Source organism: Miscanthus floridulus, chromosome 8, assembly GCF_019320115.1.
Source record: "Miscanthus floridulus cultivar M001 chromosome 8, ASM1932011v1, whole genome shotgun sequence".
In the NCBI taxonomy this organism is placed as follows: Eukaryota; Viridiplantae; Streptophyta; class Magnoliopsida; order Poales; family Poaceae; genus Miscanthus; species Miscanthus floridulus.
In genome coordinates this window covers 179,578,458-179,591,794 of record NC_089587.1, presented here as the reverse complement: position 1 = coordinate 179,591,794, position 13,337 = coordinate 179,578,458, and the positions used below count along the sequence as shown (strand labels likewise).

General features: G+C 43.1%; 1 protein-coding gene across 1 annotated transcript; it reads left to right on the top strand.

Annotated features, from left to right (window-relative positions):
* Positions 1 to 1,312: 1,312 nt before the first annotated feature.
* Positions 1,313 to 2,494, top strand: LOC136474154 (probable histone H2A variant 1). Its single transcript, XM_066471750.1, has 2 exons — positions 1,313 to 1,566; positions 1,870 to 2,494. Exons 1-2 carry the CDS (start codon positions 1,447 to 1,449, stop codon positions 2,164 to 2,166), a joined length of 417 nt encoding a protein of 138 aa, XP_066327847.1. The 5' UTR covers positions 1,313 to 1,446; the 3' UTR covers positions 2,167 to 2,494.
* The last annotated feature ends 10,843 nt before the right edge of the window (positions 2,495 to 13,337 follow it).

Below are 13,337 nucleotides of genomic sequence, written 5' to 3'. Positions count from 1 at the left end.
TGTCTTCTTCTACTATTTCACTTTTATCTATCTAGTTAAATTTACGATGTGAGAATCAGAGCAAAACACCGTACCATGGCTGATAAGCCGGTTTATTAGAGTAGCCGAACACTGCAAATATCTAGTGGCCTGCAATTAAAGTAACAATGATTATATTTGAGACATGAAGGGACAGTTATGTTTAGTTGAAATAAACTTAGAGGTTAATCAATATGTGAGTGTTGTGGGACAATGACAATGACCAAATTTAAAAACTAATTACTTCATAGCTTTTGCTTCACATCTGGATATATATTATGTCTATATACATAGTAAAAGTTATGAATCTAGAAATGACAAAACGTCTTATAATTTGGGACGGAGGAAATACTTACCATCAATTCGCAGTTAGTTATGTCCGTACAACAAAACAGTCTTTTAGAGCAAGTTTAATAATACAATCGGCTTGCTGGCTGTAAGGTTTCTTGTAGCCTTCTCTCAGCCCATTTATATAGTAGTTAGCTCTTTACAGTTAATACATGACCCACTTGTCTCTCTCACAGACTTTCTTGGTTCTTGTGCCCAAGCCGGCTGTAAGCTTACAGCCCGCTTCTCCTCTTTTTCCTCCCCTCTCTCCTCCACCTCAGCATTTAGTCGGCTTACAGCCTGCTATTATACTTGCTCTTATCAACATTTCACCTGCCACCGATCACGATCGGCTTTAGCAACGTGTAAATCCACATAATAACCTTTGAAAGTAGTAAACTACACTGAAAAAATCCGGAACAAATTAATATACAAGCAAATAAATAGACTCATAATAACTATTTGTAAATAACATTATTAGTTTTTATAAATTTTATCCAATTTGAAATGGTCATCCATTCCGGTTCAGAGCAGTGAAACGCACATGTTTCCACTGCACCCTACTCCTCCGTCTGGGCGGCCCGCAGGCCATAGGCCCGCAGCACAGTCAGGCCCGCCGGGTTCCGTACCAGCGAACGCGAGGCACCGGTTTTTTTTTCTCTTTTTTTTGAGCGCGAGGCACCTAAGAGGCTAAGCTGGGCTTTGCTAAAAAAAAAGAGAGGCTAAGCTGGGCTGTCTGGCAGGCCAACCAATGGGCCAGATATCGCCAGCCTCACACAGCCCGCAAATTAGCAAAACGCCAAGGCCTGGCCCAGCTCACCCTGGTCCCATCCGCCGCCCCAAATTTTCACGCCCGGGAAGCCGCGAAAATGCGTAGCGCGCGCGCCATCGGGACTCAGCGCCCACCGGATTCAAACCCCAACCCAAAAATTTCCGTGCGTGGCGCGTTTAAAGACCTCTGCTCCCGCACCGAACAGGGGGACGGGAGAAAATCTCCAAACGCAGCAAAATCCCCCGCGCCTCCGGCCCTCCTCGACATCGCCGCGCGCCGCAACGAGCCCTAGCGACCGCTCCAGCTCCACCCTAGGGTTTCCCGCGGCGATGGCGGGCAAGGGAGGGAAGGGTCTGCTGGCCGCCAAGACGACGGCGGCCAAGAGCACTGACAAGGACAAGGACAAGAAGAAGGCCCCCGTGTCCCGTTCCTCCCGCGCCGGCCTCCAGGTACCTTCCCGGTCCCTTTCTTCGCCTCTTCTCTCGGGTTCATCGCTTCCTTGTCTTGCGCTGTTGTAGAAAACTCCAGATCTTCGGTAGCGCCGCGTCGCTGTCGCGCCACCGCCGCGCTCGGGCTAGGGTTAGGTTTTGGAGCACAGCTGCGGGAGTGCGTGTCTGAGAGGGAGGAGGCCGTGCGGATAGGGCCGTGCGGTGCGGGAGTGACGAGTGAGCGTCTGGGTCGGGGAGTCATGTTGGGCCGATGTCGATGTCGGCGGGATTGGGGATGTGCTAACTGGCGCTTCGTGTTTGCAGTTCCCGGTGGGCCGCATCCACCGCCAGCTCAAGTCGCGTGCCTCCGCGCACGGCCGTGTCGGCGCCACTGCCGCCGTCTACTCCGCCGCCATCCTCGAGTACCTCACCGCCGAGGTCCTTGAGCTGGCCGGCAACGCCAGCAAGGACCTCAAGGTGAAGCGTATCACCCCGCGCCACCTGCAGCTCGCCATCCGCGGGGACGAGGAGCTCGACACCCTCATCAAGGGCACCATCGCCGGCGGCGGTGTCATCCCGCACATCCACAAGTCGCTCATCAACAAGACCGCCAAGGAGTGAAGGAGGGCACCCCACGTGCATCTGCTTCTGCCTGACTACAGTCCATCTAGTTGTGTACTTGTGCTATGTTAATTTAAGTGTCTGTTGTCACAGTCGTTGTAAACTCATCTTGTTTACCTGTGCTTCTATGTTGTTAATTTAAGTTTTCTTCTGCTGGACATGTTCTTGTTCCTGGTAGGATTCATGTGAACTTCTCTTGTGCCTATGCTTAAGGTTCTGAAGTTCTAAATTCTAGTGGTTAAATTGTTCAGTGTGCAGTTTTATTTGGCTTTGTTTGGAACAGCTTTTGGTCCAGTTACTTGTGAAAATAAAGCTTGAACGAAACCAAATGCAAACACAGATGCGTGTGCGACAACGGCGATGTTTGTCATGGCTACTTATTTGGTCCAGCTACTTATTTGTGCCTTGTTTGTCATGGCTCCAAATGGCTTAAGCTCGTTGCTACACTGTGCGCATGAGTTGGAGCTGGCGAAAAAAAGAGTTTACTTTTTCGGTTCCAAGCAAATTTTGAGAGTAGAGGGGAAAATGGTTCCTCATTAGCTTTACCAAATAGAGTCTCGGTAATTCCCTAAGTGCTTCCCCCCCATGAGTAGGCACGAGGAAACTTTGCGCCTTGCTCGCAGCACCCTTGTTGCAAGCCATTTCTAGGTGCCAGCTACCTCCACTAGTCCTCTTCGCTAGTGAGTAGCATTGCACGAGCTCTGTCAGTAAGTAGCCTCCATCAGGCATGAGCTCCTCCGTTCACTGATTGTCCTCTCTGCCTTCGATCTCCCAACCTTGTCTTTGTTCCTGAGATCGAACTAATCTAACCATGGAGGCCGCCATGGGAGGTCAAGAAAAGTCAAAGTGGCAAACGATGAGCTTCTCCGTTACTGTGTACAGTCGGAGAAAAGCTGGCTATCCCTAGAATTTAAGTCGTTCCAAACATGGACTTTGATGGCAGGTTGTGTTAGCGAGGTCGTTCATCAGGAAGGCGTCCACACACGCGTGTGCGACAACGGTGATGTTTGTTTTGCGTTGGTGCTCCAGTAGTGGCTCGTTGTCCTCGTGGGAAGTTTGCTTGGGCGGGTCTCCGGTGTCGATAGCTTGACTTAGCTACGTTATTTGTTCTCTGAGAAATGATACAGTTATATCTTTATAGGGTGAACTATCCAATTTGTTGTGATGCCAAACCATAGTTGCAGTTTCTTCAGTATTCAGAGCTAAGCCCATCATGATTTGAGATTGAGCTGCTACAGTGATTGTTTCAGCTTTTGGTTAAGATAAGAAGACATCTAGATTGTTCGGTTCATTACTTATCTGTTCTACCATATCTTCATCAGTTTCATCACCGATTTTATTGCTTGCATACATTGCCTTTCAAGTTGCTAATTAGTAAAGAATTAATCGGTCATGTAGCCCAGACATCTACAATCTTTGGTGGTCAGAAAGTGATCTTTCAAAAGTTCAGGACGGATCAAAACAAGCCATGGGCAGGCGTGCAGTTAGTTGTATGTAGGATGAAGGTATCTCAGCCTCTCAGGTACACTCCCTTCGATTTCTCAAAAAAAAAGGTACACTCCCTTCCTAGTTGACTATAAGGCTATAACACCTGCTGGTTAGTCACAAAAAAAAAAAAAACACACCTGCTGGTTGGTTAATTTAGGACAACCTGCTGCTATCATAGTGATATTTTTGCCATGATTATGGTAATAACGGACGCCACACAGTTCAACTCAAAGCTTCTTCTCTACTACTTGAAGGGCTGAGTCATTTCTTTAGTTTTTTTTTGAGAGAAAATACAGCAGGGGAGGCCCCCACTGTTTGCTTTATTAATAAAAAAATAAAAGAACAACACTGTACAAAAGTAGTTTCACAAAGAAGGAAGCCCGAGGTGGGTTAAAGAGCTAATCTAGGGAAGCTATATAGGAAAGAAAGACAGCGCGCTTATCATCGCTGAGTCTATGAGCATGTAGTGTAGCTTCTTTGTAGAAGGAGCTTTTCCAAGATCCAAAGGACGGGCGACCTCTATCGAAAATATAATTATTTCTTTGATTCCAGATTTGCCAAGTAGCGATGATGAAAGTCTCCATGGAAAAGGGGTTCTGATGTTGAATCTTAGCTTGCTGCATCATTTGGAAGAATTCCGTTGTTAGGTTCCAACTTATTCCAAGATGTTGCCAACAGGTTTGGCTAAACGGGCAGCTAAAGAACAAATGGAATGCAGATTCCTCAATGTTGCTGTTGCAGAGGACACAATTGTAGTTATTTCACTGAAGTTTTTGTTTTTTCCTTCTCAGGATGTTTCTTGTGTTCAGTCTATCCATCAGGAGAAGCCACGAGAAGACCCGTAGTTTGTTATAGCATTTGGAGTTCCAAATCCAAAGAAAAGGAGCTGGAGGTTGTATATTCTTGGAAGGGAAGTTATAGCACTTCGAGGAGGAATAATTCTTGCTTCGCCAAATGTATTCCCAAGAATCTTTTGAATTTTGATCAACCTGCAAAGCTTGAATAAGGTCTTGGAGACTTTGAAATTCTTGAAAGGCCTGCTCTGATAAGGGCAGATGAAATTGTGCCTCAAGTGTGTTATTTGACAGAAATTTGGCAACAGAGATGTTCTTGTTTCTGGCAAAGGAGTAGAGCCTTGGAAATTTGGATTCCAGAATGTTATCATTCCAAAGATCAGACCAGAAAAGCACTGTGGAAGCATCCCCAATAATGCACTTAGCAATTCCTCTAAGCATATCACATAGTTTTAGGACATCTTTCCACCAAAAGGAGCCCCTATCAGTTGACGCATGGGGTACTTGACCATGTGGGTAATGAGCATTCCAGATTACCTTCACCCATGGGATGTCCTTCTTATTATAGAATTTGTCCAGATGTTTCAAAAGAAGGGTCTTGTTTTGACTCCTAAGATTGATAATTAGTCATTTCTTGAGTAGTTATCACCTTGTTCGCTTGATCGTTTTTGTAGCTTATAAGCCGGCTGATGCTGTTTTGTTGTGAGAAAAAAACAATGTATCATGGCTGATAAGCATGGCTTGATACGATCAAGCGAACATGGTGTATATTAGGGATCGAGTTGAAGCATTATAGCGATTAGAACCTGGAGAGAGGGTGCCAGGCCAAGCCACTTAAATATGTCATATGCCTAGGAAAAGAGTCTTTACTAATATTTTAGTTTTTTTTACCTTCCTATTATCTGCAGTACTATTTGAAGGGGACCGTGACGTCTAGGAGGGGGGGTTGAATTAGGCAATTTAAAATTCTAACTCTAAACTATGGCCTCTTACTTCTAACCTTAGCAAAACCTATACAAAAGATAAACTATCTAAATGTGCAACTACGGTTTTGCTAGTGTGTTGCTATCTCTACCGCAAAAGGAGTAATACAATCAATGTAAATGTGGAAGCTAAAAAGCAAGGTAGAGATATGCAAACTCCCGTCGATGACTCCGGTATTTTTACCGAGGTATCGAGAAGCACGCAAGCTTCCCCCTAGTCCTCGTTGGAGCCCCTCGCAAGAAATCCCTCGCAAGGACCAAGCTCCCGATCGGGTAACTCCATTGATAGCCTTGGGCCTTCCCCACGCGCAAGTGGGTCTCCGACGTGCCTTCCGGCAAGCCTCTCCTAGATGCTCCCCGCCGTCTTCACTATCAAGCTTCCGGCCGAAACGTCAGTGGGCCTTGTTCCCTCCGGTACACGGTGGTGGCCACACCACAACCGCGGTTGGTGTGATCTCGCAAGATTACAAGCCCCTCTGATGTACAACAATGGTGCGCGCAAGCACCGAGTGGTAAGAGATATGCAAACCTCACTAAACACTAGGCCTAAACCTAGAGCAAGCGCATAAGCGGTGGTCTAATCAACCTAAGCACTTCGCAAAGTACCTATGCTAATCACCTAATGAATCACTAAGCACTATGCAAGTGGAGATCACTAAAATGGTATATCAACACCCTTGATATGTTTCCTCAGCTCCACTATACTCAAATGGCCGGTTGTGGGGTCTATTTGTAAGCCCCACTAAGAAAGCAGTCAGTTGGGGACGAAATCCTGCTTTTTTGCTACTAACCGGACTCTGACCAGCGTCAGGTCAGCACTGATAGGAGGTCTGCTGAAGAGACCCTTGACGAGTTTGTGCCACCACACCAGCAGTCTTCGTCACCAGGAGAATGCAACCCACGATCTTGGGCGGATGGACTTTCATCTAAACACGCTACAGGACGCTCTCACCATCCCTGAAATATATGGCCAACTTCACTCAAGCGAGGCTAGCCAAGGCCGAGGTCAGAATCATGGGTGAGATATCCACCACAACTCTCTGTTTTCTTAGTTTTGTCTTCAAGATCTTGATTATCCCTTCTTTGAATTCTTTCAGACCTATCAGGCCCAGTTGGAAAGCCTTCGATTAGCTGTAGAGTATGCGGCAGGATTTGTTCAACACCAGGGGCGCCATGCTGGTGGTTTGCTTGTACGATGTCCCAAACCACATCAGAGAAGTAGCCGTTGGGGATGAAATCCCTGCTTTTCTGCTTGGACTTTAGCTTGATATCTTGGGTCTTCTCTTGTGCTCCTAGGGTCTTGCTTATGGTGTTGATTATCGGATCATCATGTCGCCTTCGTCCAAGTCACGTCTTGCACCCTATTGAACTACAAAACAATCACTTGCAAATTCATTAGTCCAATTTGGTTGTGTTGGTCATCAAACACCTAAAATCCAAAGTAAATGGGCCTAGGGTCCATTTTCCTTACAATCACCCATTTTTTGGTGATTGATGACAACACTGACCAAAACAAGCAAATAATAAAAATTTGGAATTTTAAAAACTCTCTACTTGCTAGGATGCAATTCAAGGGACAAAGTTATATGATGCTAAAAGATACTACTTGTAAGACTAGAAGATACCACTTGAAAACTTATCTTGCCCTTGCAAAATTCCCATGTGGTATTATAGATTTAAGCCTTGCTTCCTATAATTCTCCCATTACATAGACTAATCCATAATCCACTATCCTTCCTTTCTCAGGACCATTACCACTTGTAGACCATTACTACTTGTAAATTATTATGATCTAGCTTTTGGTCCTACAAATTAATGCTTGCTTTTGGTCCTCTAAATGCTCCCTAAGAGTGCATCTTGCACTTTAGTGAGTTTTGGATGATTGAATGACAACGTGATTAAAGGTCTAACCCGTTTGCTAAGTGTGGACAGGTAATAGGTTATCTCACAGGTACTTAATGAAAGCCAAAATGATGTGTTGTTGTACAAATAATCTAGTTCAAGCACAAGACAACAATGTAAATGGAATTCATACAAAGGCTTATTTATTGTGAGATTTTCATGTACTATGTAAAAGCAAGCTCGTAAGAATTAATTAATGAGACATGAGGGATTGCTTATGGAATGGTCTCATATTTGAAGCTTGCTAAATTGAAATAAAAAATATAACAATACAAATGAATAGTATGATTCAACACAAGATGTGACTTGATGGCTTGAGATGGTGAAGATAGCAAGGAAAGGCTTCGAGGTACTAAGCAAGGGTGAAGGGCAAGCGATGGCTTGGCGGTCGAAGAACCTAGCTAGGGTCAAGAAGAAAGTACTTGCATTTAGTTGAAGGTACTAATCAAGCTATGATGGTCATGTCTATGTGGAGGATCAAATCACTATTGGAGTGTTTGATAGGAAGTGACTTGATACATTTGAGATTATTCACATTTGATGAATGGAATCAAGTCACGTGCTCAAGATGGCTATGCTCAAGTGAAAAGATCAATATCAACATGTTGGCACCCTCACTTGATGAAGAGTGGAATACACGGCTTCGGTTGAAAGAGATCAACTCAAAAGGTTTAAATTCGTTATACTTTTAAATTTGAGTTAATAGGAATGCCGTACTATTAAGAGGGATGCATCATGTTGATAGATAAAGTTTCATAAGTACTCAAGCCAACCCATGCAAGTTTTTAGAGTGTTTGAGAGACAAAAGAGCTAACTGATTTTTGCTGGTCTGGCTGTTTGGTATTGGTATTTGCCCAGCAATGACAATATTGTTGATCTTGGATTGGTTCGTCGGGAGTTCCGGCAATGGTTCGGGAGTTCCGACGTCTCAGTGCTTAACTGACTTGGAGAATTCACTGTGGTGGTCATACTGGACGTGTTCGGTATGGACGACCTAGAAGCCAATGGCTAGTTTTCAAATGTCTTGAGGGTCGGGAGTTCTGGCATGAGTCGAGAGTTCCGACACCTCACATACTTTAACTCAGTTACCTTAGTTTTCAAATGTGTTGAGGGTCAGGAGTTCCGACGTAAGTTGGGAGTTCCAACGGTCGGAAGTTTTGGCATTCATCAGGAGTTCTAACGCCTCACAACGTTACTGTAACTCAGTTACCGTTGGCACAGTGTAGGTCATACCAGACGTGTCCGGTATGTATGGCAACGGCTAATTTTTCCAAGGGGGCTATAAATACCCCCAAGCCTCCACCTTTGGAGGCTGCTGATTCTGCTAATACACATACACATTTTTTAGCCTTGCCAACTCTCCTAAAGCCTCTCTTAGTGAGTGTGTGATCCAAATCGCAAAATCCATTTGTGGGTTAAGAGAGAATTTGAAAAAGAGAGCAAGCCACCACTAGAGCACTTGTGCATATTGTCAATCTCATGATTTGCATTTGTTACTCTTGGACTCTTTGGTCCTAGATGACTAGGCGTCACCAGAGAGCACCCGAGAGATTGTGGCGTGCCTCTAAAAGTTTGTAACGGTCGATTCCGTTGCCTCAGAATCAACTAGTGGAAGGAGGAAAAAGAGTTGGAAAAGACTCTGGCTAGAGTGACCTTCATGGTACCCTCTAGGGACTGACCTTCGCTGGGTCGCCCGCAGCCTCCTCAACGGAGAGTAGGACTCGAACGAGTCTGAACTTCGGTAAAACAAATATCGTGTCTTAATTCACATTTCATTTAATATTTGTGTTGCTCTAGCTCTTGTGCAGGTTATCTGTGTATATTGTCATATCTAGTAGGTACCTGTAATTTGATTTGAAGTTAGAAATCGAAAGGAGCAACTTTAGAGCTGTTCCACTGAAACCGTGTATACCGGACACGTCCGATATAGTTACCGGATACGTCCGGTATTAATCACTATGCCAGGCTATTCTGCAGAACATGGTGCATACCGAACATGTCTGGTATACCTACCGGACACATCCGGTATTTCCTGCTTGTACTGAATATATTCATTCTCTGTTCTAACTTTATATTGCAGGGTTGTAGCTTCTAGATATATTATTTATACCTTGTATACTCTGTGGCTAACTTGTGAGGGGTGGTACTACTCTTTATTTAGAGTTTCTATTTTGGAAAACTCCCTTTACTAATCGTTTCCGTATTTAATGGTGTTAATTTTTAGAAATGCCTATTCACCCCCTCTAGGACGGCATCATAGGTCCTTTCAATTGGTATCAGAGCTAGGTTCTCACCTAAAGCTTCACCGCCGTGAGAAAAGGATGTCAACGCCTATCGAGTTGGTGTCAGGTGCTTCTCCAAAATGATGGTTCAAACTTTCTACCTTGGTCAATTCATGTACTCAATGCTTTTAGGGATATTAGTCCTCTTGTTGAGCATATTGTAGATGCAAGCATACCTCTTCCTATAGTTGATTGGAGCAACTACAAAAATTTATCAAAAGAGGAAGAGATATGTGTGCAACTCAATGCTCAAGCTATTAATGTCATTTTGAGTACATTAAGTGTAGAGGTTCAAGATGAGGCAATCTTCAATGGACAACCACCTCCGGAGAGTGCTCATCTCATTTGGACTAGACTTTTTGATTTATATGGAAAATCTAAATGTGATGATGCACTTGAGATTGAGTCAATGGAAAGTATGTCCATTATGTCTTCATGCTAGCGAAGAAGCCTCACAAGGCCTCAAGAGCTCTAAGCCAGAGCAAGAAGTGCAAGCAGCGCATGACCTATTGTCTGCCTGCAAATACCGGACATGTCCAGTATGGCCGAGGCAGCAGAGCAACAAGCCGCTGTTTGCAACGATGCTCAAGCTCGATGGCGGCCAAGTGATGAGTCAACCTTAGTATCTCATGATACTCATCACTTGTGTCTCATGGCCAAGAAAAGCAAGAAGAAGAGTAACAAGAAAGATCAAGAAAAGAAGAAAGCACAAGTAGATGATCAAGATGAGAGTGATGTTGAAGTTGAAGACAACTACAACCTTGATCATCTCAACCGCAAAGACAAGTTCATCATCATGAAGATAGTTGAAAAGAATGATGAGCTTGAAGAAGAGATTGAGAAGCAAGAGCAATCACTTCAAAAGGAAGAATTGTTTCTCATCTCTAAGATGGAAGAACTAAAGGCTCTAAGTGAAAGGTATGAAAAATTATCAATTAAGCATGCTTTAGTTACTAACTCCTCTTCTAGTGTTTCACAACTAGAGAAGGACAACTTGGAGCTCAAGGCAAGGCTAGATGAACTATCAAGCAAGTATAATGTGCTACAAGCAAACTATGTTCATCTAAAGTGCTCTTATGATGAAGTAGTAGAATCAAGCATTATGCTTGAGGTGGCACATGAGGTTATGATCACATCGGTAAAATTTTCTCAACCTCTCACACATTCACTCACTAGTACACCATCTCAATTAAATATTTCTTGTACTAATGAATGTGCTCCTCAAGCAAGCCAATCTTCGATTGAGCTAAATCTCATAGAAAACATAGAGCTCAAAGAAGAGGTGGAAAGATTAAAGAAAGATATGATTTGGTTGAAGGGTAAGGAGAAAGTGCACAACCTTCTCAAGATAACTGTGATAACATAGGTGAAGAAGCTTGAGAAGGGTTCAAACCTTGCTTCCTCCAAAACCCAACAAAAGAATCACATCTCAAGCAAGGCCAACACCACCAATAGCAAGAAACTATGGAAAAAGGTTATGCTATGGTTGTGGATTATATGGACATGAGTGGGCCATGTGTCCACATAAGAGTTGGGCCGACAAGTGTGAAGTGGCCGAACAAAAGGCCTCAAACAAGTTGGCCAACCAAAAGAAAATTGATGGACAAAGCACTTGTCTCATGAGCAAGAAATTGAGGCATCCTACCAAGAAATGCCCAATGTACAAAGAGGCAAGAAAGGAAGCCCAAGTTGCAACAAGAAGATGCTATGGATGCAATGAGATGGGCCACAAGGTTGATAGATGTCCATACAAGCAAAACAAGCATAGAGCAAACAAAGGCCGCATATGCTATACTTGTAGAAGAAAGGGGCATCCAAGCTATGAATGCCCAAATGGTAACTGCTCCTAAGCCGAACACATTTGTTTATAACTGATATGCTTAGGAAGACCACAAATGGAATTAGCACTAGCAAGGTGATGTGTTCACCATAAACTAGTGCTAAAACCATTTGGGTGCCTAAGCACTTGTTGACTAACCCAAAGGACCCAACAAGAGTTAGGGTACCAAAGTGTGCTTAGGTTAATGATGTAGGTACCTTGGTGATGAGATGAAGGCTTTGGGGTGGTTGAGCAAGCAATTTGATAATATTCACTCAATCTATCAACCAATTCTTATCATAATATCTTATATGGTTGACCCAAAGATAATTCAATGAATATATCATATATTTCATCCTCACCATTGGTAACAAGTATCTAAACCTATAGGATAGCCACCTTGTTCGTTTTGTGTTCAATAGTTCACAAATAGGCATATTTGTGAAAATATTGAAAGTGGCTAATTGAAAAGTATTTTATTTTGCCATATGATGCTTTTAATGGCTCTCTAGTGGAGCAATTTATTTATTGAGATGTAGGGCATAAAATAAATACTATCGCTAAAACAAAGAATCACAAGCAGCGGGTTATTTGCTTCTGTCCTGCACCTATCGAACGTGTCCGGTATGGACAGGGACAGAAAGCAAGTGTTTCTGTTCTACGTATTCTAGACGTGTCCGGTATACCTACTGGACGTGTCCGGTGTTGCAGGAATGAGAACACTGATAGGATTACAACTGAGTCTTTGATCCACATATTTTCATATATCCTCAATTTACTCAGAAGCTTGTGGTTTACCAAATCTAAGTGAATTGTGAGCATCTCTTGAACTCAAATCTTGAATATGGAAAATTATTTGGTTGTGGTTCAAAATAGAAAATTGACTCCCAAATTCTTAATAGAATAAAGTGCTAATTGAAAGTCATTCAAATTACTTAAAGCACTTATTTAGGGGGAGCTCAGTTTCTATTTTGCACCTTGTGGACTAACAAATTTATCTAGCACTCTTTGTAGTCCTTTGGATGAAAAAGTGATTTCGTATCTAGCATGATTATTTGGCAATTAAGGTCAACATAAAGATTATCATGCTATGTATCTTCTTAGTGATATTCTTGTGGGCTCAGGGCAAAGGTATGTTTTTATATACATGCATTGTAAGTGCATCTAAGGCCCTTTATATGTTAGAATGTGCATTTGTGTGACATAGGAGAGATGTTTTTCAAAACTCATTACTAGTATGTGTAGGTGGTGTGAATTTAAAAATCTATTTGAATCTTGGTCTTTGTGACCTAGCCTTGTCATGTGATAAGTATAGCTCTCCTTGATTGTTTGATTGAGCTAATTACACATGACATGGCTTTCTTAAGTCCACAATCTACTATGTCTCACAATCTCTCTCTCAAGTAATCAAAATCTATATATGCCAAATATTTGGAAAAGAGAAGTGATACTCATGGCATTTGGATAAGAAAAGTAATTACATCTTATTTGGATCAAGGACATACATATTTTTGGATCAAGAAATGATAGGGAAGGGGATTGGAATTAAGTGAATGAAGTTTGGAACAAAAACAGCTAGCCCACAAATACCGGACGTGTCCGGTATGAGTAGGGTTATAAAACATCCGGTACCCCTTCGGCCAAGATAGTTTTTCCTCCTTCCAGCCAACCCAACCACCTCTCCTCGACCATGAAAAGGAAGAGAGGGAGATTGGATCAAAGGAGATTTGCATCAAGATCGAAGACTCCAGGACTTGGATTTCCAATCGTATCTTCATTCACTCTCACAAGGTACCCTAATCCCGGACCTAATCTGATCTAAGCGGTTAGGGCATGATTTTGGAATTCCTTTGGTAGAGATGCTACATTAGCTGTCTAGAAGCAATGCCCAAAGTTTGGATTG